We start from the raw sequence: 23,860 nt of genomic DNA, 5'->3' as shown, positions 1-23,860 counted from the left end.
CTCCTTTATGGCCATTCTTCATCCAGAAGTAACCAACAACTGTGCTATAATAAGGTAGAAAGTTGGGCTAGTTGGGCTAGAAGTAACCAACAACTGTGCTGCTGGATGCAAATTCGATCCGTAGGAGCGGATGGTGCTCCAGTGGAATCTGCAATGGCGCGGGATCTTAACTGAGATGGCACATGAAGAGGCTTTCGTGGGCCAAAATCTGGATAAGTGGGGATACCTTCCCAGAGCTGGAGGTCAGGCTTGCAATGTACGCCGCAAAAGTGCAGAGTCGGACCCTACCTGTGACATGCAACGCAATCACCGAGCAAGAGTGGAAGATGCGGTTGAGGCTGTCATTTTCGAAGCGCGATATTTTATTGGACGACGCCGACGACATGCTTTGAGAACCACGGGAGAGGCATCACCAGTGCGGACGAATAGTAGTCTCTAGTCGCGGAAAGAGTGAGAACGACAGGGAGCGGCTTCAGTTGTCCCACCTACAGCGTGAGCTTCATTGCTTCAGTAACGCCTGGGCATCTATGCGCCTTGTGCACGCATGAGCAGCCAAAGCCCGCCAGAAGGCGTCGGTCGCGTGCTGGAGACTGGGTGTTCGAAAGAGATATTCTGCCGTTCTCGCATGTTCGCCATAAAATGCGCCTCTAAAAATATTTTTTTTTTTCCTGATGTGCAATGTCGACTTACAATCGTGTAAATACGATAGTTTCCCGAGTCTTGGACATCCTCATGAAACTATACCAGCTCACCTACCCGATTGCTTCAACTTCAATATCTGAGACTTTCAGAAAAAATTACGGTGAACAGGATTTACAAACAAGTGGAATCAAGCAATAGAGGCAGGAAAGAGGACGCCATATCTCACCTCTTGGGGATCTCCCGTCCCGGGGAAGAAATTTCCGTCGTCGTGCCGGTGGAGAGAGACGTACAAAACATGGGGGTCGTCGTAGAAGATCTGCTGCAGTCCATTCCCATGGTGGACGTCCTGAAATAGTAAATATGGGTCGATTGTCCGATCAATCGTCGACACTTTATGCCGAACATTCAAAGCTAGAATATGTCTCAAAGCAATTGCACCATGACAGGCAATGCATTTCATATAAAGAGCAGTCCAGCAAGCAAATTCTGTCTCACTTCACAAAGAGACAAAATAGTGAACAAGAAGTATAAACATCAAGTCCCAATGTCATTCTTTTTTTTTGCTTCTCTCTGTGGTTACAGTCTATAGACTCAAAATATGACTACTGTAGTGCTTGCTGCAGGCGGGACGACCAAAGGACCTCCGTGCCGTTTTCACTCTGTGAGCGACTATAGTTGCACAATGTCGAGCACGATTATAAGCACGCTAATTGCAACAAGCCCAGCAATTACACTCACCCAGTCGATGACGAGGATTTTCTCCATCTTGAGCTTCTGCCGCAGTTGCTTGGCTGCTATCGCCACAGAGTTGAAGAAGCAGAAGCCCCTGAACGAAAAGAGTCATTCATTATTACGCCGCCACTTTGTCTTCGTTACAATTCCACCGAAAAACAGGGAGTATATGGCAAGGCACTAACATTGCTTGCTTGAACTCGGCATGATGCCCGGGGGGACGAACCATGGCGAAACCGTTCTGCAAAAAGAAATAGAAAACACTAATGAGTGTGTTGTAATAAATTGAGAAATTGTGGCTCGATATGTTTGAGCAAAATGTCTGATGACAAAACGGCGGTCACATCTTGCCTCCTTTATTGAAAGACTCCAGAAATGAAGCTACTATAACGCTGGTTCCTTGGGATGCAACAATGCAGCTCTGTACAACACTATCAAAAATATACTGTAAGGCTCGTCTTGTCATTCAAACTGTGCCATAGACCTTTTTCATGCGGGCATTGCCACCTTGATTTGAGGAACTTCCGGTACGGGTTAAGACATTGTTTAGCTCTTGCCATGCTTTGGGAAGTGTTCACATTTTGATCACGACTATCGTTCGTTCTTGTTTTGTCTAATCCATACATTTTTTTTTATTACTTATTCTAGGTTGTGAAGCCTTTATTTTTTTTTCTTCTGCATACTAGATATGTGAACTAGTATGTGGGTGGGGCTGAAAGTAAACGGAAAAGGTCTATACTAGAGTTAGGATCAATTAGAAAGATTAACCTTTCAATTAATCAAATAATGCCTTAATCACAATCAATATTTTAATGGGTAAATCGGCTAGGTTCAGATGGAGTTTGAAAAAAATGTGGGGAATGGGAAAGGCCCACTTTGTTAGTTGGTGCTACTATTTTTATTTTAGGAGGCAGCACTGTTTTCTTTTATGGTAAAGCACTTAAGCATTTAATATGATTGTCATCTACAGTGAAATATGGGTTAAACCTGTTTTTCCCACATGCTTCCTTTTTGTGGGTGGTAAGTAGTAATTTTCAAATAAGACTACCGTAAAATACCAAGCATCTGCCCACTCAACACTAAGCGCCCACCCCTCAATTTTGTAACATCCAGAAAAAAACACAGAATACATATCTTTACATATTCTTAGAGGAGCTGTGCAACGATTTTAACGTTGAAAGAATTGGCATCTTCTACTTTTGACATTGTTCACCTTGTCACAAAGGACAGAAAACACACCTCCTTCCTTCAAAATGTTGCGATTCCGCCGCGTAATAGCGAGGCAAAAATTAGAATATTCACCGACCTGCAGCCGCAAGAGGCGGCCATGAGAAACACACAGCGTGACGTCAATCTCGTAAAAATATAGCAAGTTGTGTGGACACCTGCTCGATAAAAGGTAACTTTTCTATAAATCTTGTCATTCCAACATAAATATAAATGCGTCAAAAACCTGGTATCATCGACAAAACTCTTATTATACGGAGTTTTAGTGACGCCATCTATCCTAGGTCCACAAAACCGTCAGCTCTATCTGCTACCGCGAACAGCTGCCAGAAGCCGGAGGGGGAGGGGGACAGGGCCGGACAGGGATGGCCGGACCCGAATGAGACTTTCCTCCTTTCACCATATTGTTCGCGCTGTGCCCGCCAGCATGGTCGCGCGGTCACGAGCGGATAAGTTCTTGCAGCTCACTGATGGCTCTAGAGAGAGAGCTTCACCGGAACCCCGCACAACCCCCATTGACGTCACAGCGCAAGTGACTCGGAAGATGGTGAAGGAGTTGAGAGGAACCAAAAACTTCAATCTTTGTTAATTTTCAAAATAAAACTAGGACATGCAAGCAAAAGCGTTTTTTTTTTTTTTTTTTTTTTGTTCTTTACTTCAGAAAGGTCGAGACACCAGCTCCCAAATTATCTAAGCAAAGCACTGAAACTGTTGCACAGCTCCTTTAACCTAAGAAGCGCCCACCCCACAATTTTACATGATTACCTCCAAATTTTGAGTGGGCCCTTGCTTGGGGATTTTAGTATGTATATTGCACCATTCATGACACAGTATAAGAAATAGTCAAATGGAAAATGTTTAGTTTTGTCACTTCTTTTACACCTGGTGCATGTCAACAAAACAGATTAATAGATTGATAAATCAAATAAGGATAGCAATTAATCAAAATAAATATTTTAATTGACGTCCAGCCCCGGTCTATAGTTAGGCAAGCAGGCATGAAGAGAGAGACTAAACAAACGAGGAAGGAAAGGTATTAACAGAATTAGGGGCATATCTCTCTGCAGGTTTGTGAGAAGTACTACTGTTTCACTTCACCTTGGCTTCCCCCGTGGCCACTTTGAAGGACAGCTCGATGACGCAACCAGTCGCCATGCGCGCTGCACTGGCCGTGTGCAGCTCGTTCCACGTCGTGTCCGAGTCGACGCCGATCCCGCCGCAGGGGAGCATCACGAAGCTCTTGATGGGAAGCTCTGCGTGGGCAGCAGGAAAACGACAATCGGCAACTCAGAGATTCTCCGCTCATTGCCGCTGCTGATCGTAAGTAACGAAACTAGGCACGTGCGAATAGTAAATTTTGAGTTTGAAGCGAATAGTGGTTTTGGTCATATATTTTTTAATCGAATTTCACACGGTTTTCCTAAGCCTTTCACTACTGCACCTTGCTCAAAAGAAAATCCAGCTGGAACTCATGAACGTTGTTCACAAGCGTCCACTTATCCAATGCGAAGCTAATTTTAATTTCACTAATTTATCGACTGTATAGCCTTAAAAAGTTCAATGCTTACATTGGAATGACAAATAAACAACAAATTTGACATAAAATGAAACCTATGAAGATGCCCAGCTATACGTAATCGAGGGGACTTATAAATATTCTTGTTATAAGCAAATATCTTTTCTTCAATCACGAATGATTTACGAAGGTTGTCAAAGCCCCTCTGCCTAAAAATTTCAAAAATTTTACTGCAATGTAGATATAAACACTCACAAAGTTTTTGCTTCTTTTTAAATACACCGGGCACACATGTGCACCAGTTTGCTTTGAAACTGCCTAAGCACGCGACTGTGATATTCATACTTTTCAAAGTGCTGATCCTGGCAAGTTAGTCTTGTCGAGTGTGCTTCTTAACGAGCACTGGTGCAATGCAGAGAAGCAACATCCACAAAAGCATGCTTTGCAGGTGCTGCTTTCCCGCAGTGCGCTGGTGCTTGGTAAGAAGCGCGCTCCACGGGGCTAACCTGTTGCGGTGAACACTTGGAAAAATATGAGTATTGCAGTTCATCTCGAAGCGAATATCGAATAACATATTATTAAAAAAAACATTTCTCCCAAGCACGCATCGGGATATTCATATACTTTCTTAAGTGTTGACCGCGGCGGGTTACCCCGTTGAGTGCGCTTCTTATAGAGCACCGGCGTACTGCGGAGAAGCTAGTACCACGAAGCTCGCTTCTGTGGGTGTCTTCTCCGCAGTGCACCCAATGCTCGGCAAGAAGTGCATTCAACGAGGCTAACCCACTGCAATCAACACTTCGAAAAACACTCATATCACAGTTCATCTCGAAGCGAATATTGAATAGTGCATTATTTGAAACTAATATTCGAAATTTCGAATATTCGCACACCAGGCGAGAGCCTTATATGTCTCATCGTTCAGTCGACCTTCAAAGTCCTTGAGCGAAAACACGTCGGTGACACGAAAGGTACCAAAACCCACGGTTCGCCACTGGACCACGAGATGGCGTTACTTGTGCCAGAATCGGCGGAGGCACGAGCACGGTGCAAACCCGGCGGGAGAGGACTCTGTCGCTTGGGCAGCAGTGAAGAGCTGGCGTGCAACATGCCGCAAGATTAACGGCCCCAGAAGTCCGTCGTCAGAGAGCGCGCTGTCTTCCGAGGTTTGCTATCACCGGGAACGGCACATGGGCTTTAGCCTTCAAGTTGTCTTAGAGATAACATAAGACAACCTGCGAATTTTTTTCTCTCGGAGTATTGTTCACACTACGTGCGCAGACTGATGCTGAGTTGTGCACACGTCCTCGGATACTGTAGACACCAAAATTTGGTGAAGAGAGCAGTGCAGATGACGCTTGCACCTGGCACATGCCCACCCTGGCACATGCCTGCCCGTCATTGGGTAGAGGATTACGTGACATCTCATATCATGGGATAGCTATGTTTTTGGCAGCCCAAGGCCAATGTTGCCAAACGAAGCCGACGTTTCAGTTTCAATTTTTGGTCATGTTATATATAAGATTAACAATATATATCCCATTTTTCACAAAGCAAATGGCATAGTGCCTTTTATTGGTGCTTTTGAATGTGAAATCACTGATTAGTGCCAAATTTTAGGAATTAAGCAGAGTTGCTTTTTGCATAATTTTTTTGTTATTGGTGAGGCTTGCAAGAGATAATAAGGTGCAAGTTTTAGTGATTTGACCTATCTTCTTGTGGGTCACCAGAAACAAACGTGTAAAGGGCGAGAGGCCAGTCAGGAATAGAGGCAGGCTTACCCAGTTTGCTCATTTCTAGCTTCTGTCGGTTGAGAGGGTTGGTGCCGAACATAAACGCATAGCCTTCACTGAAACAAAAAGAAAGCGGGGGAATCATGCCAATCAACATTTAGCCAGAAGTAAACGTATGTTACGACGGTGCAAACATGGTCAAGAAATTACTTTATTGATATTCACGAGCACGTTATATATGCAAACTGTGATAATACAACTCAAACAAAACACAACAAAATTCATTGTGCCCCATTGCAGTAACACGGACTATACAAGGATCTTTCTTCGTTAAATGCATCGACGAATGAAACTGTCCATCGACAAATCCTGCAAACAGTGCAAATGCGTCTGCTTTTTTCGGTAATATTTTGAACACTTGCAGGCATTTCTAGTTTTAACTTGCCTACCCACCTGCTTTTGCAGTCACTGCTAGCAGTATGTCCAAAAATAAATGAATAAAAAAATAAATACTCACTCATGGCAAGACTGGATCTCCTCCAAGGTTGCTTTCCGGGAACGAATTCTCTGCACAGAACGCAAAAATTTTGCAAAGTTACAGACAATGGTTTCGGAGACAACAGGCAGAAAATCTCACATTTGCAGAAAACACAGCACTACATCCCACTTTGTATAAAGCCTTACTGGGAACAAAAATAATAAAAGATGTTTAAAAACTTTGGAGGCCACAACTGTTAAAACTATACCATATGCCAAAAATGCTGCCCATATGCAAACATCTAGACATGCACGTGCGTACCAGTAATGAAGTTATGATACAGCATAATAAGTATACTGTAAAGTCGCCAACCGATTTTTCAGACGCCAATAATTCGGACTTGTTCGATATTTTGGACCTACAGAGGAATTGTGACCTTTCGATAAAAATAGTGCAAATTCACAGCCGATGTATCTGACAACTTGTGGGCACCCTGTGGCTCCCCAGCCCAGTTGCCTGACTATGGGGCACAGGTGGCGGACTTTCCCACATGGCGGCGGAATAAAAACAGCCACGCGCACATTGTGCACGCTGCCTTGATAAGGTGAATCAGGGACGGCGTGCAGGCATTCGCTGCCTGGACTTGAGCTCCACTGGTAACGATGTTAGCGTATTGATCATCTCGTCTATGTCCAATAAAATGTAGTTTCTTGTTGTTGAAACCGCTGGCTCCGTGTTATTCCCCCGGGATGGGTACGCAGCAAGGCAAACCGACCACAAGCTTGAAGTCCGAAAGTTTGGTTTTTGGAACAAAATCGTCAAGAAAATTGTCACGAGCAATCAGTGGGAAGCACCATCAAGAAGCCACCATTTTAGATTTTTTGTTGGCTGCACATGAATTGGCTTTGTTTGGCAGCGCTACTTGAGTACTGCTAAGTCGTACCGCTAGGTGATGCTATGCTACGGCTTTTTTTTTTCTGTGTGTCATTATCATTATTATTGTTAACATATTGCTTTGTTCCTTCGCCATTCTGTAGTCGTGGACTTGCGCCTCTCATCTCGTCTTGGTGAATCGTGTTTTCGGACTCCCTAAGAAGCGCGGAAAATACTCAAACATAACGCTAGAAAAGAAGGCAGCAATTCTCATGCTAACAAAAAATGGCCAAATGCCAGCAGAGGCATAAAATGAGGCAAGGCATTACTGGCGGCTTTTTTAAGCCCGCTTAGATGTAATAAAGGCAAGTTTTTTAATCCACTCATTTTTCGAACTGCTCTATTATTCTGATGTTTTTTCGGTCCCTGTGAAGTCCGAGAATCGGTCGGCGACTGTACCAGTAATGTACCACTTGCCATTTCTATTTCAAATTACTTGTCCCAACTAACACACTGAACTAATTGCAAAAAAAAAAATAGAACTTTTTCTAAACAAGCATACAACTGCGCACACAAAGGATATATTCGGTTCGGCACAAACAAAAGAGCCAATAGACATATTATAAAAGGCAGGTATCCCAGTGGATATACTCTGAGGGCAGGTGGGTATATAGCAGAAGTGGCCAAACTGCGACTTGCGAGCCGCATGCGGCTCTTCACAGTTTCAAGTGCGGCTCGCGGCTCCTTCCTGTGTGCCAAAACAAAAATAGTTTGCGGCTTCCCTTCTTGTGTCCGAAGACAAATAGTGTTCTAGAACTAAATAAGACAAAAAAACACAGTGTAGGCAGCTTTGTAATACACTACGCGCATACAGTAGGACGGCTTTTTGACGCATAGATGTGTCCAGTGACCCTGTTTCCTTTGTTGTTCTGAATATAATACCGAACAGTATACACCTAACAGGCAGGCGCCAGGGCCAGTGGCTAACTTGCGAACCCACTCATTTTTGCTTAATGGTTAAGAAACAATCTGCTGCCTAGTGTTATTTATTGTAATCGACAATTATACGTGTCCCCTTTGGAAGGGACTGTTCCCTCCATATTGTTTCTTGTGAAAAGTGGACCCCCCCTCCTTTTTGTTTCTCTGAGGCTCTCTGAACCTTTGTAGTTTGGCCTGAGGCTCTAACCCCATGTCACTCTGGCCATCCCTGGTATCTAGCATATGAACAGCTTTATTTTTGCAAGCTCAATATTTTGCAAATATTTTTGCCACGCCATGAGAAAGTTTCTTCTAGGTACAAATTGAAGCACCAGAGGCACTGCCAACACTATGAATTGACCCATCAGATCGCTCGGAGATCCTAATGAACAGACATGGATTTGGAGAAGTCACCGTGAAAAAAGTCATTGGATATGTGTTCTTTTTGAAGAAAACTCTGCAGGCCAGTCAGAAAGAAGGAGTGGAAATGCCATCTGTACTAGAGACCTGGTGGTGATATTATTTTAGAATAACTCAAACGCCTCGTGAAAGGCGATTCATGTGCTTAAAAAAAAAAAAAGAGACGTTTACAAATCTCTGTAATGCGAAATTAGACCACAGCTCCTGAGGTATTTTGATTTCGCAATATACCTTGCTAAACAATTTGAGAAAGAAATATATATACCGTATTTTCTGGACTATAGCCCGCAGACTATACATGTTTAAAAGCTGAAATTTTACCCGGTGCGGACTATCTCAATGTGCGGACTATGCAAGGTTTTGAATGTTTCTGGATCGTTCTCTGTGACAAGACGCGAAGGATGTTGTGAGTAACAGAGTATATTAATCGTGATTTATCTATGATACAAGCTTCTTTGGGAGCTAATACAGCAGGCATTTGTCAAGGTGTGCTGTGTATGATCATTTGTACATTCGGATTAGGTGTGCACTGCGTGCAGACTATGCACCGTGTGCGGACTATCTAAGCAAAAACATTAATGTTTTACCCCAAATTCGCCCCTGCAGACTATACACCGGGAACAGATTATAATCCAGAAAATATGGTACGGTATGTACAGATACAGATCCTTCCTCACATACTGGTTCTGCACCCTCCTCCTCTTTCATGTCCTCTTCCTCCTTCGTACCCTCTTCCTCCATATCCTCCCCTGCTCCTCTTCCGTACCCTCCCCTCGTCACTTGACCTCAACACCAACTCAATTCCTCGCAAAATTTAGCGGGGAAACTGAATTGGTATTGAGGTCATGTGACATCAGTTTTACTGCTAAATTTAGCGGGGAAACCGAATGTGCAGTGTTACATTATGGGACGTTGCAGACCTACACACAAATTTAGTTTCTTCGCTAAATATAGCAGGGAATTGAATTGGTGTATAGGTCTGTGACGTCCCATAATGCAACGCGCGCAGTTACAGCGACGGCGACGACGCCACTATACACGGAAACAGGCGCCTCCTAAAAATGATGAAAAGTTTTCATTATCTTTTTCTGTTTTAAACTTTTCAAGATCTGTTAAGAATGAAGGTTGGGCTAGATGCTTGAACATGTCTAAACGGAAATTAGAGCACAGACAAAGGACAAATATGGAAGAAAGAAGAACAAACACAGCGCCACATTTGCTCTTCTTTCTTCCATGTTCGTCCCTTGTGTGTATCATACCCGCAGTCTTAGACTTCTCATTCTTTTTCATATTTCTTTTACTCCTATATGAATTGGCGCCATTTGTGATGACAAAATTTACTACGGCGAAAACTGCCCAAGTTCATAGACCATCGAGTAGTTCACCTAAAGACAACGACGGTACCAAGAGGAAGGACCAATAGAAAAGCCGCTAACCTCGCAGCGTGCAGCCAGTCCCGTCTCCTGCAGCCGCGCCCAGATGCTCTGCAGCCGGCCGCCGTGCTCGGGGTGGCTCGAGTAGTCACCGCAGATGCACTGGTGCTTGAGCATCAGGCTGTCGTAGGCCAGGCCCGTGGTCACCCGGGGAGGGCTGCTTCCAGGTGCCGCACCGGGGTTGCCCATGGTTGCCGCCTCCTGCTGCTGCGTCTGGGGGCTACCTCCGGGCGGGCTCAGGCTCACCAGCGGGCTCGAGAGGGCGCGCGAGAGCGGCCGCGCCCCGTGGTGGCCGTGCGGGTGACGTGGCGTGAACGCCGATCCTGCGTGTTGGACCCATGTTGGAGATTCTACGACCCAGCTGCTGTTCTGGCCTAGACAACTAGAACCTATCGACTTTTTACTGTGGTGACTAACAGCGTAAGAAACACAGGGCACAGCAAGTACAGTCAAACCCGTTTATAATGAACAGCAGGAAACGGTACGATCAGTTCGATATAGCAAGTAGTTCGATATAGCAAGAACCGTTTACAACGAACTTCCAGGATGCGTTCGTTGTAAGGCGAGAGCTTCTCTTTCTTTCTCATCACTTCACTTCCGCCTTGTAACAACGCGCTGTAAAGTTTTTTTGGGTTTTTCTTTGCATGCGTGCAGTTTTTTTTAGCTTTTCTTCCGTTCTGAATCGCTTTGGTTCGTGGGCAAACGCTCTGGGATGAAAATATGTATTTGCTTTTCCTGTGCGTGCGTGCAGAGTATTTTTTTAGCTTTCTTTCCTTTTGAATAGCTTTTGTTCACTCAATTTTGTTCGCAACTTGAGCTTTCGGGATTTTATTTCTTTCCTAGTTCTTTTTTGTGGGAAGGGACAGGCCAGAAGATGATCGTTAGCGCGTTTTTGGAAGACTTCCCGGGGGAAAAAGTTTGATATAACCAATATATTGTTTGTTATAAGAAGTACTTTTTACATGCATTTTTATTTCAATTTTCTGCAAGTTCGATATCGACAATAATTCGCTGTACATGGGTTCGTTCTAAACGGGTTTCACTGTACCGGGCGTCTTATCATTGCTCCGCAGCCAACGAAAACGCTGAATTAGTTGACAAGAGTGCCGAAGAATGATCATAGAGCAAGATGCACAAACATTATAAGGCCCTGTATTTCTTAAACTGTTGGTTACTACAGAAATACAGTAGATAAGTTATGGTCGATACTCAATGGCATCGCTTTTTGAGCATCCTAAAGACTGCATTCGGTTCGCACGAAACGAAACGAGAAAAAGCGAAAGAATGAAACGAGGAAATGCTAAGACGTTTTTACATTAACGCTCGCACAGCAGTTACTGAAAAGGTGCACATACTTTCGGGGAAAAAAAAATGGGGGGGTTTATTTTGCGCGCGCGAGCTAATGACAAGTGTCGCAGAAAACTGTCAATGACTTCTCCGCAGCATGGCTAGAAAAATCCGGAAATACCGGAAACCCCCGAAAAAGAAAAAAAGCTCGAGGTACACCTAAGCACTTCTGATGAGTTGCGAATGCGAAAGCCTGCAAGCCGCTCGTGCACTTTCTTTTTCATCTGCTGCATACTTTTTGTCGCCGGTCAGCAAGCGTGGTCCCCTAAGCACGCTGACCTTGGATGCTCCGTGTTAACGGCGCGCTGTTGGACACGCAGTGCCATAGGGTGAACGGTTGTGGAAACTGACGAGCACAGCGGCCAATGGGAGCCTTGTCGACGAGCGCCAGCCAATGGAACCTAAGGCAAAATCCATTACCTTTACTTCGCTCCTTTGGGATCGGGGAAACTAGGTGCCGTTTTCGCGCTTCACACTGATGACGTCAGCTCGCTTAATGGGACAGTTAATGCTTTCACATTAAAAGAACGGGTATACACCGACACGCGGGCTTGACGTCACGGAGCTGCGGCGGCGCTGCGATCGCGCCGGAGCCGGGGGGTGTGGGCAAAAGCGCGCACGTTTCGCATGGGCGTCATAGCATTTCAGCTTGCCGCGAAGCTGTGTTGCCGTTAATTGCACCGAAATGTACAAGAAAAGCACCGGAGTGAGTTTCCACAAGTTCCCGGCAGACTCTGAAACGCATAAAAGGTGGATCATATCCGTGGATCGAAAAGAATGTTCGCCTCGCGCGAACGACCGTTTGTGCGGCAAACACTTTCCTGGAGGCAAGTGCGGCTTCCATTTCAATCTCCGTCCCGAGGCTTGCATATGTGCAGGGAAACCGTTGTCTGATTGAGACCACCCGGATTTTGTTTCCACGGTGTTCGCGCACAACGCACCCGGGCACCCCCCAAGCGCTCGTCGGAGGCTCGCTACGCTCGTGCTACCGAGCAGAAAGGGATCGACAACAGAACGGCAGTGTTGTAGGCGTTACCAAAAAAAAAAAGTAACGAAATACGTTACTTGAAAATAAAAGGTACGCGTTACTGAGCTACGTTATCTAAAAAAAAAAGGACGCGTTGCCGCTACCGATAAAAAGTAAGGCACGTTACGTCTGCGTTACTTTTCTAAATTATGATGTAACACATTTTACGGTTTTGACGATACAGGTCATATATCAAAAAACATTATATTCATGCAGAAACTGAACATAATTACTTTAGCTCTTTCCACGGTTTCACCTAAACACGGAAACAATTGAAGTGTAATTTTTTTATGACTTGGGAAGTAGTAACGACTAACGTAACTACGTTACTTGAAATAGTAACATAAGTACGTTACCCGTTACTGTGCCGAAAACGTAACGAGCAGGTTACTACGTTACTGAAAAACGTAACGCGTTCCTGGTAACGCCGTTACTTGTAACCTGTTACCGTCAAGACTGCAGAACGGACAAACCTTTACTGGTTGTAATGCCTTGTGGTCATGAGGGTATGAAAAATATCATACCTTGACTTGAAGACGCTCTGTGTATTTAATCAATTAATGAATACACACACTTCCGCAGACCCACAGTCTGCTGATCCCGCCGGCAGTGTGGAAACCGACTCGATGTAATCGTAGACCTCGAGAGACTTGTACGCCTGCACCGTGTCGGCCGTGAACTGGCTTTGCGAAAAAACTAAATAAACGACGACCTGAGCCGTTGACTTCCGTACGTCGGAAGTCCAGCAGGTCTTGTTTACGGCGTACGGATCCTCGTAGGCAACGCCGTCCACGCACAGTTTGTTTCGAGACCGCTGCCGTTCAGGCTCGGGCAACGAGCTCAAATAGTCGGGCATAGCATACGACATACGTTATGAGGAAATACGACGCACAAATGAAGCTAGAAGCGTCCCTACAACGTCAACAACGAGCGCACACCATAGAGCGCAATGGCGAAAACACGGACAGCCGGGCTGCTTTTGCCCACATAGCTGCCGCGCATGCGCGGCCCTCCGGCCGTGTTGGTAAACAGAGCCGCTCCGCGTGTCGGTCTATAGGGTGCGTAGGTAGAAGTAGCTCTGAGGAAGATGTTCGGCAAGTTTCGGCTTTGTGAGCACCGAAGACTAAGTTTTTCTAGCTTCTGTTTCAGAAGTGGTACACACTAGATCAGTGCCTGGATACCTATTGGGTGCCTGCACATAGAAACGTTATAGCACATCTGCTTTCCCATCTAAAGGGAATTTCAGCTCAGCCACCACAACAAATAGAAACTTAGATGGGAGTAGGCCTGGAATCGAGCTACCAAAAAAGTGCTAAAACTGGAACTGCGCAAGGTGGGTAGCACAATGGGAGTCCCCAGACGAAGACTGAATGACTGGTGGAATGGAAACGACACCCGACACCGTCCGTAACGCGGCACCTCCAAGGAAGGGGACCTAAAAGCAGTATTCCTTAATCGAGCTGCAGCTGGATTATTGTACCGAGCTTAGCTGGATCCCACTGGGACCAGTTTCATAATCCAGCTCTGCTTGGACTGATCCCCATTAAGGCTAGTTGTATAGTGAACATACTGTCCGAAAAGCTAGCCAATCCCTCTAAACTGCCGACCATAGTGCAGCTTTTGGGTACAAGCGAAGAGGGAAGTAAGAAAGAGTGTGAGCGAATGAGCGATAGTGTGAGCGAGAGAGTGTGCGAGTGAAAAAAAGGGTGAGAGACCGATTGAGTGAGTGAGCGAAAGAGAGGCATCAAAATGGTCGCCCACCTTCGCCCCCACCCACGTGGAGGGAGTGGCGTGCAACGAGGTCCCTCTGCTGCTGCCGCTGGAGCAGGAGCAGGGTTGGCGGGTCGAGGGGGTTCTCGGAGGAGGGAGCCTTGCGGGTGTCGGTGAGGTCGATGACCTCCGGCTGGTCCTTCATCTCCTGGGCCACGGCTGCCTCAGTCTCTTCCTCTACATGCTCCACCACCTGAGACTTGCTGCCTGCTCGCGTCAGCACCGTCTGGCGGATGTGCTGCGGAGGGGAAGGAGAGTACCGTCGGTCCCAACTCCTTACGCTTGTTTAAAGAGACATGTATGTGCGCAGCTCCATTGTTTGAAAAGAATAGATGCTAAAGAAAAAGAGACAACATGTCTGAAAGCCTTGCACTACAGGATAAAAAAACTGTGAAGGTACACTGTTGGCATCAATACGACATCAGTTCCTTTTTTGTATTTCACTTTGAAAAGGTATTGGAGACAGGGTGTCTAGCAAATTCTTATTCTGAAAATTGCCTGACTTTCCCAGGTTTTCCTCAACAATGGTTCAATTCCTTGACCACTGTAGAGGCGGTTAAATATATAAGACCATTACAACACGAGGCATTGAGCATTGAGCACTGTGAGGACCATTTTGCACGGCCTTAATCCAACTTGCATATTCCGAAATATTCGGGTTCGTACAGTCCGGATTGAATGAGCACTTTCTTGCTGCCGACATCGTCAGTGAAGAGGTCACTTCCGGAAACGCTATGAAAACACGACGCTCAACCACACACGTCAATAACCTAATGGCAGCATGGCCGCCAGATGCAGACTTTCGGATGCTTTCGGCTTAAGGCTTTGATTGGACTGGGGTCTGCAGCCTTTCCCATTTGTTGCTAAATCTAGTAGCTCTAACTGGATCTAGCCTAGTGTTGCGCCCCTAGTCCAATTCACGGCTTGGACTGGATTTGTCGGCTTTTCCCTTTGCAACGAGTAGCACACTCTACATCGGGTGACCAGAGCCCGCACTCCGCTCTGAGCGGAATTTATTGCCTATTTTTCTGCCCCCAAGTCCTCAAGTCTTTGCGCAGGGCACTTGATGGCGTTTCCGGCTCATTTTTCCTAACTGGGCTCGCTTTTTGACAATAATCCCTGACGATTCCCTGATTTTCCACAGTAATTAAAATTTCCCTGACAATTCCCGGTCTTCCTGGTCACAGGCACCCTGTGGAGAGCACCATAGTTTTCCATCTGGGTTAGTACTCCAAATGAGCACTTCCCACCAGGCTAATAGTATCGATGACAAGCTTCCGATCCTAAAAGAAACATTAAAAAAAACAGCACATGCTTTTTCATGCTAACAGGGTCACATATCTAAAACCTTAGCTTTTTTAACTTTTACTTTAATTAGGTAAACTGATTGGTTCCTGCTCTGTTTCATAGCTTTCAAAAATTAATGCATTAGCTATCTACAATTATTGTTGTCTCTTAGGCTTACTGAGCCCTTTGACTATTGAGGAATATATTTTCTTAACTATAATAATGAACAAGTCTTCACCAAGAAAGTCATAAACATAGAAAAATGTTTGAACAGCAGTAGAGGCTTTAATACACAACGTTTCAGGAAGAGACTTCCCTTCTTCCCGAAACGTTGTGTATTAAAGCCTCTACTGCTGTTCAAACATTTTTCTACATTATTACATTTTCTGTGAGGTTGTGCAAATATTCAAATAGTAGTTTCAAATAATAAGCTGTATGCTATTCGATATTCACTTCGAGATGAATTTCAACATTCATATTTTTCAAAGTATTGATCGAGGTGGGTTGACCCCGTTGAGTGTGCTTCTCAGCGAGCACCTTGCAACTATGGGAAAGCAATACCCGCAGAACTTGCGGGCTCCATGGGTATTTCTTCCCCACAGTGCTTAGGTGCTCGGTCAGAAGCGCACTTCACGGGGTGAATATTCCGCAATTATGCTGGAATATGTTTGGTAGCGATGTCTTGAAGACCAGTTTTCGTCACTTGTGCTTGTTTTTTTTGTTTTTTTTTTCCAAATATAAAACTGAAGAAAGAATATTCCTTATGGCAAGTAGATTTATAAATCCCCCTGATCAGGACAGCTGCAACAAATTTGTTGTTTACATGCCACAGTTCATATAGTCACATTAAAATGAACCGAGCTTGGAAGGGAACAGGTAGAAGGTTAGGAACAACCTTCTTGAATTCAGCTGATAGTTAAGGCGAAAGCCTTATATGTACCATTATGCAAAAAGGTGGCGTCGGCGGTCGGTGTTATGCCCGAAAGATGGCCATAAAAATATGCCATCAAGCACGAGCCATTCAAGGTCAAAGTGGACGTCCCTCAGAAATAAAACACACAAAAAAAGCACAGCAACGCAGATGCTTTATCGCAGAGGTTGTGAAGCAGGCGGGGGCGCTCAAGGTCAAACCGGAGGCGCCTCAAAAATAAAACAAAGAAAAGCACAGCAATGCAGATGCTTCGTAACAGAAGCCGTGAAACCGGTGGGGGTGCCGCGCCTGCACAGTGGGAAAGCGTGATGTCACCGCCGGAGCGCAATGTGCAAAGGGAAGACGTGGCGCACTGCTTGTAGGAATGCGCTGCATGTACGAATGCAAGTGTCTCTGGCATGTGTTTTTGTTTAAGCATGGTGCACAGTAGTGAAAGGCTTGAACAAACTATATAATATAGGATTCGAGAATATTTGACCAAAATCACAATTGCTTTGAATTCGCTTCAAATTCAAAATCTAATTTTCTGTATTTGTAGCTTGGACCAAGAAGACTGAGGTCTCATATTTTAAAAAGGTATGTCAACCACCCCCTGAAGAACTAAAATTTAAATTAATATGAAACCAAGCTGCACAAATCAATAACTTGAGGGAAGCTCAAAGGAATTCACCGGAGCGGCTACCGGGATAAACCAAGCATGGGGATCAGCAGACAGTGAAGGCCAGTGCTGACTTCTCAGCCCACCTGTTTGAGCAGGTTGTGTTGCTGCTGCTGTTCGTAGAGCTGAGCATTGATGAGGACCCCCTGGGGCTGCAGCATGGGGTGCCCGAGGGGCAGGGGTGCCGACTGGGTCCTGCCCAGGGGTCGGTGGATGGTTCTGAAACACAAAGGAGGGACAGTGAGGCCCCACCCTTAGCCGCCACTCTGCATCGCACGTTCTCGCAGAAAAACGCACACGCTCTGTTCCACCTTATGACAGACTGCAGCGGACTCTATGAGCCGTCCCAGCTAATCCAGCGTTGCGAACGTATCACGTGACTATGTGTTTGCATATCGTCGCAGTACTTCCGAGCGTCACACAATACTCAACACGGCACTGGGTTGACTTCAATGGCTCGTTGCGTCTTCCGCGGTCTATCGTAAGCTGAAACGGAGTACCGAAGCATGCACTTTTGTGTGCGCTTGGTGAGTTATGATGGGCAAGTACGAAAGGCACTGTTTCTTAACGAAAATGAATGTATATCTTAATGCTACGGGTGAAGAAGACGCACACCAAAGGTGCAGAGTGTTTTAAGCTGTGCTGTGTGTTTACTTCCGAGGTCTTCCGAGCTCAGGAGTCCCGCAAAAATTAGCATGACATGGACACAAATTATTGACAAATTTAGTGGTGCCACGTAATTTGACGTCATGTTGCAGTGTCATGTGATGCCAAGTCACATGAAACTGTGACATTACAATGTTGTGCGTGACGCAGTGTCGTTCAACACTGCATTACGCGGTCTAAGTGTCACATGGAACAGGTCATGTGACAAAGCGTCATGTGACATTTATGTGTCACATGACACCATGACTTGACACCGTGAGGACACTTGACGTGGTCATGTGGCTGGTGCAACATGACCACGTCACGCTGATGGTGTCACGTAAACAATGTCTATTAAATTTAGTGAGATGTAAATCTTCTAAATTAGTCAGTCGTTCATGGTGAATTTTCGTGGCGCTTTTTCGTGATTATTTTTCTTGGCAGTTTTTTTAGGTTTTCACGGTGGTTTTTCGTTGTGGACTAACTTGGTAGTTTTTACGTGGTGCTTTTTCGGGGCATTTTTGATGGCGTTACACTTTTCTCTGGAATCCCAGTTCGTAAACATATTCTGCGTGAAGAATAAAAAAAAGTGCGCTTACCGATGGAGGCGTGCCTGCGCCACATGGGCGTCGGTGATGACGGTGCCCGGCGGGTACATGACCTGGAGCACCTGGCCCGGGGACTGCTCCAGGCCCTTCATCTGCTGCTGGATGTAGCCCGGACTAGTCGGAGGTGTAAACTCCCCGTCTATCACTGCCAAGGGATGGACAGGAGAGAAGACACTCACCCCAAGTAGTTTTGAGTTGAGTCGGTGAATGTTTCAGATTTGTTTTAAAGGAGTACAGAATATGGTGCACACTGGGAACATTTGGTTCAGAGTTTCCACTTGAATCTAACATTAAAAAAAGCCAATTGGCACTAAAAATGAAATGGTGCAACATTATGGGTGTGTACCATTTGGGACAACTTTATCGAGTAATAAAGTCAAACATATAAGCAGCCACGTGCTTGCCCGCTTTAAGTGCCGATCAGCACACTCTTTACGCTGACCTGCCAGTTAAAGTAGTCCCCAAGTATGGCCTAGCAATGAAGTGTACCGTGCAAGGCAGATGGTTGTGAGTCAGCATGTAGAAGATGCACTGTAAACAGTACAAGTTTTGCGATGACTCAATTTTTGCAAAACAAAAACAACCACAAGTTTTTGAGACACCAATAAATGAGTCGCAGTAACTGCCATAATATCCCGAGAGATACCCTACCCCCGAAAGATAACCCACCCCAATTTTTGTTTGATTTGCTATTTTCTTTTAAACACCAAAAGATAGCACACTCCTAGTAACTGTAGCGTTCGAATTCATGATGACCTCGGTGCAAATACGGCTAGCTAGCTATGGCGGGATATGATAGAACATTGCTGACAAAGAAGCATGGTCATCTTAGCTTCATCATACCTCGCCGTGATAACAAGCTTGACAGGAAAACATAACCTAAAAATAGTGCTTTTTAAAATTTTTCTTGGTTGGAGACTGAAAGATAGCCCACCACTTGTTTTCACCCGATTTTTAATTGATTTTAGGTGGGCCATCTCGGGATATTACGGTAGTACAAGAGCACCATGAAGTGGCTTACCCATAACTGCAAACTTCCGTTGCCAGAAAATATTCCGCAAAGCGGCAGCTTAGAAACCTTCCAAAATATTAATCCCGCAAATACAGTCTAAGCTCGTTATAACAGACCTGGTTACAACAGACATTTGGGTGTAACATACCGATTTGTGAAGTTCGGTTGGTTTTCCTCTGTGCACCATTGACTCAACTTCATATCTGCATACAACATACTCCTTTTACAACAGACCAAAATCTTGGTCAAAATCAAGGTCTGTTATAACGAGCTTAGACTGTAACAACCTCACTTATAGTGGCCACAACCAGAACCCCAAATACGTACGGAGTGACATAAGGGTTCACTCTGAGGCAACCCGACTGGTGAGCCGAGTGAAGGACTACCTGGCAAGGGTGAGCAGAACGGCAGGGACGAATGTAAAACGTGAGAAGTGAGCGGCATCCCCAGCCTCGCCGCGGCCATGGCTCGCACTTGGGCTTCGGACACGGAGTTGAGGATCTTCCCGTCCTGCGTAACATGAGATTGCCCTTTTGAGACTTTCCTTCTTTGATCCCTCATAGTAGCGAGAACGTCCACAAGGCCCGAGTTTCATTACGCGAGAAGAGCACATTGTTGTTAAGGCTGCTTTCGACGGCTCGTGACCGCATACAACGAAAAACGTGACGGCACAATCTTTTCGGATTGCTCGGGAACACTTCGGGTCTATGACTAACATAGACTAAGGGTTCTGCAGCATTTATGTATCTGTAGTATAGTATTTGATACTACATAGATCAAACCTGTGCACTACCCACAAGGAATGGTTGGTTAACACTGCCAGAATTATTTCGAGCCCAGGGTGAAAGGATGACTCGTTAAATACACGCACGGGGGAAGTGTTCCCCGGCTACCCGACAGACCGCGCCGGTGTTTTCTCATCGTTGGCGTTCCCGAGTGGTTGCGAAGCGGCTGTCTATCGCATTCAAACATGAACGTGCGAACAAGCGTTAATGGTGCTGCCTTTTGATCAAGGCAATGTACACGATTGGAGCATGGCAGGTAAAGGAACCAAGTGCCTTGGTCTGCTCCCATGTTATAGTTGCAGATTTAGTCCAATGCAAGTCGTCTGCTTCTTGCGCAGGAGTTTCGGTGACGTCAGAACGACGCCGAGCTCTGATTGGCTTTGATTGAAAGGATGGTGGGTAGACCTGAGTGCTAGCTGCCTTGAGGTCTACCCACTACTTTTTTTCAATCAGCCAATAACAGCTCGGCGTACTGACAGCATCGCTAACCCTGTGCAAGAAGCAGACAAACTTGCGCACTGCATTAAAGGCCAACGGCAAATATCAAGTTGAACATGTGAGAAGGGGTCACATAAAAAACATGCGCAGGGCAGAGTGGCAGACTCACGGCCGAGCTGGAGGGGACGGGCGGCCGCCCGAGCGAGATGTTGGGCATGGAGGGCGACGAGTAGAGGGTGAGATCGTTGGTGCCGCCCTGCGAGAGCGGATGGTACGGAGAGTTGCCCGGTTCCTGAAGGAAAAACCACAAAACAAGTGGGTTTTGAAGCAAGTGCTCCGGGAACAACTTGAGCGACGAATATAACTATGCAGTCGTTGACAAGTTAAGTGCTCGGTAGAAGCTTCGCCCCCGGCACGTGCTCGTTGCCTTCTGCCAGGCTTTGACTGCACATGCGACGAAGTGTCACCGAAGGCAAATAGCTCACGCTCAAGGCTTGAGCTCTCCGCCTGTGACTACTGGGTTCTGTTTGTGTCCCGTAGTATATAGGGTTCTGTGTTGTAGGGTTTTATTTTTTCCTGCAGATTCTGCGTCTTTGAGTGCATTTGGTGCCAGATAAAAATTGGCACTTGTTGGGGCTCGTGCCGAAGGAAACGAAGGGACATAGGTACGAAATTCCCTGGCATCCAAGGAAAGTGCGCGTGACCTGGGTTGTTGGAAAACATTGCAGCCCCGACAGGAGAAGAAAACGGTACGAGGGAAATGGCCTACAAAGAAAGGAGCGACTCTGCAGTTCGTTCAGTGGGGGGGGAACCGTGTTCCGGGGAAACACAAAATAAAGCAGGAGACAAAGACTTCTACCTGTAAAGCTGGGGTTCTTCTTGTTCAGAGACAGCTCCCATTCGGGGCTTATTGGTGTACCCAAAAATATGGAACTCCGGATATAGTTTTCCTTTGACGATAAGAGGCAAGGATGGTGCTGAAATGTTCATATTAAAAATAGCGCAAAAGAGACGGGTCAGAAAGACGAAGAAGCACACAGGACAAGCGCTAACTGGCAACTAAACTTTATTGAAAGCTTCCAACTTTGCTATCGCCGTGCACGCGCTTAGTCTCGTATTAACAGAAACGGCGTACCGCCAAATCTGCACATTCGTACCGCCCACCGCCTGTTCCAAAAAGTCAGCAAAACAGCTACATCACCCCGCCGCACAATCCGAACGAGGAAAGGAATAGAAAAAACGCCGCGTTAATATTATCAAGTTAGATAGTGTTAATGAAACTGTACTCTTTCGGCTGCATATACACCGATGCGACGCTTATGCAAACGTTTTTGTCACAAGCATGTATTTTTGCCGCCTCCGGCAACTCTCGTTCCCTCCTTCCTTTATTACGTCCCTCCACCTGCACACCGTCCAGCGTGGGGGAACAACCACAAGTTTTACAATGCCTTGGTAAGCGGGAACCGTAATTGTTGCCAAGAGAAGCCGCATGCTCTCGAAGTCGATCATTTAAGCAACGTCCCGTCTGCCCTATGTAAACACGACCACACGTTAAAGGAATCCTGTAAACCACCTCAGTGACACAAGGCACAAACTTTGTCACGTGTTTCTTGCTACAAACAGGTTTTTTCACTTTCGGCCCGCTCACCATAGCGCACAATTTTGACAATCTGCGTGGGGCAGTGAAGACAACATCCACGTCGAACTTTGATGCTATCCTTTTCAGATTGTGCGACACCTTATGAATGTAAGGTAGCACTACAAAATTCTTTGGTTTCCTCTTAGGTACAACGGAAGAGCATTTCAACTTCTTTAGAAGGGATTCCGCAACTCCCTGTATTAAAACCGAGGGAAACCCGGAGCGTTCCAAGCGAAGTGTCTGGAGGCCAAAACTCTCGCTAACTACATGCGGACAGGACCTCAGCAGTGCCGACCGAAGGCAGAGCGAGGCGATGCCCCTCTTTATCAATTTAGAGTGGGATGAGTCAAAAGCTAAAAGGGCCTCTTTTGTGCGTGGCCTGTACATCTAGCACACATGGTCAAGGGAGTTAAAAGACAACAGGACATCTAAAAACTGTAAAAAACCTTCCAACGGAAGTTCGTAGGTGAAATGTAAATGCTTAGAAGATTTGCTAAAAACTTCCAGAGCAGTCTCGACTAAAGAGACCAGGCTTTGCTTTGCAGGAACACTAAGAAAAAAAAAAAAAAAATCGTCGACATACCTACAAACCTTCACAATGGGGATGTCAACCAACTCATGCAAAACCGAGCGGTCAAACTTGGCAAGAAAAATCTCACATAGTACAGGCGCCACACTAGACCCATTTCCTCTTAGGTACTCTTCCGTTGTACCTAAGAGGAAACCAAAAAATTTTGTAGTGCTACCTTACATTCATAAGGTGTCGCACAATCTGAAAAGGATAGCATCAAAGTTCGACGTGGACGTTGTCTTCACTGCCCCGTGCAGATTGTCAAAATTGTGCGCTATGGTGAGCGGGCCGAAAGTGAAAAAACCTGTTTGTAGCAAGAAACACGTGACAAAGTTTGTGCCTTGTGTCACTGAGGTGGTTTACAGGATTCCTTTAACGTGTGGTCGTGTTTACATAGGGCAGACGGGACGTTGCTTAAATGATCGACTTCGAGAGCATGCGGCTTCTCTTGGCAACAATTACGGTTCCCGCTTACCAAGGCATTGTAAAACTTGTGGTTGTTCCCCCACGCTGGACGGTGCGCAGGTGGAGGGATGTAATAAAGGAAGGAGGGAACGAGAGTTGCTGGAGGTGGCAAAAATACATGCTTGTGACAAAGACGTTTGCATAAGCGTCGCATCGGTGTATATGCAGCCGAAAGAGTACAGTTTCATTCACACTATCTAACTTGATAATATTAACGCGGCGTTTTTTCTATTCCTTTCCTCGTTCGGTTTGTGCGGCGGGGTGATGTAGCTGTTTTGCTGACTTTTTGGAACAGGCGGTGGGCGGTATGAATGTGCAGATTTGGCGGTACGCCGTTTCTGTTAATACAAGACTACGCGCGTGCATGGCGATAGCAAAGTAGGAAGCTTTCAATAAAGTTTAGTTGCCAGTTAGCGCTTGTCCTGTGTGCTTCTTCGTCTTTCTGACCCGTCTCTTTTGCGCTATTCTTAATATGAATGTCCACTACCAACTTGCCCAGCAGACCAAGTTTTTACAGTGCTGAAATGCCAGTGGAACTTGAGCCATACTCTCAAATCTTTTGAACGAACGAGCTGAGACTTCCTATGCACGCTCAAAATGTTATTAGCTCCTGGTATTATAAAACTGGTTTCATGGCTGGCATAT

At 45.8% G+C, this 23,860-nt stretch overlaps 1 protein-coding gene across 2 annotated transcripts in view; it reads right to left on the bottom strand.

Annotated features, from left to right (window-relative positions):
* Positions 1 to 23,860, bottom strand: part of LOC8042022 (histone deacetylase 4) — a 54,198-nt gene that overhangs the window by 11,052 nt on the left and 19,286 nt on the right. For both annotated transcript variants that reach the window (XM_040219823.3, XM_040219824.3), the window contains 12 exons: positions 20,710 to 20,832; positions 19,704 to 19,827; positions 18,297 to 18,450; positions 17,139 to 17,271; positions 14,168 to 14,414; positions 10,036 to 10,355; positions 6,368 to 6,417; positions 5,899 to 5,966; positions 3,700 to 3,854; positions 1,560 to 1,615; positions 1,381 to 1,468; positions 869 to 988 (listed from right to left, as the gene is read on the bottom strand). In XM_040219823.3, coding sequence (XP_040075757.3) covers positions 869 to 988; positions 1,381 to 1,468; positions 1,560 to 1,615; positions 3,700 to 3,854; positions 5,899 to 5,966; positions 6,368 to 6,417; positions 10,036 to 10,355; positions 14,168 to 14,414; positions 17,139 to 17,271; positions 18,297 to 18,450; positions 19,704 to 19,827; positions 20,710 to 20,832 — 1,638 coding nt within the window. The remainder of the gene's footprint in view (positions 1 to 868; positions 989 to 1,380; positions 1,469 to 1,559; positions 1,616 to 3,699; positions 3,855 to 5,898; positions 5,967 to 6,367; positions 6,418 to 10,035; positions 10,356 to 14,167; positions 14,415 to 17,138; positions 17,272 to 18,296; positions 18,451 to 19,703; positions 19,828 to 20,709; positions 20,833 to 23,860) is intronic.

Source organism: Ixodes scapularis, unplaced genomic scaffold, assembly GCF_016920785.2.
Source record: "Ixodes scapularis isolate PalLabHiFi unplaced genomic scaffold, ASM1692078v2 PGA_scaffold5__190_contigs__length_132052651, whole genome shotgun sequence".
In the NCBI taxonomy this organism is placed as follows: domain Eukaryota; kingdom Metazoa; phylum Arthropoda; class Arachnida; order Ixodida; family Ixodidae; genus Ixodes; species Ixodes scapularis.
Note: the sequence above shows the minus strand (reverse complement) of the source record. Positions and strands in the feature narration are given on the sequence as shown.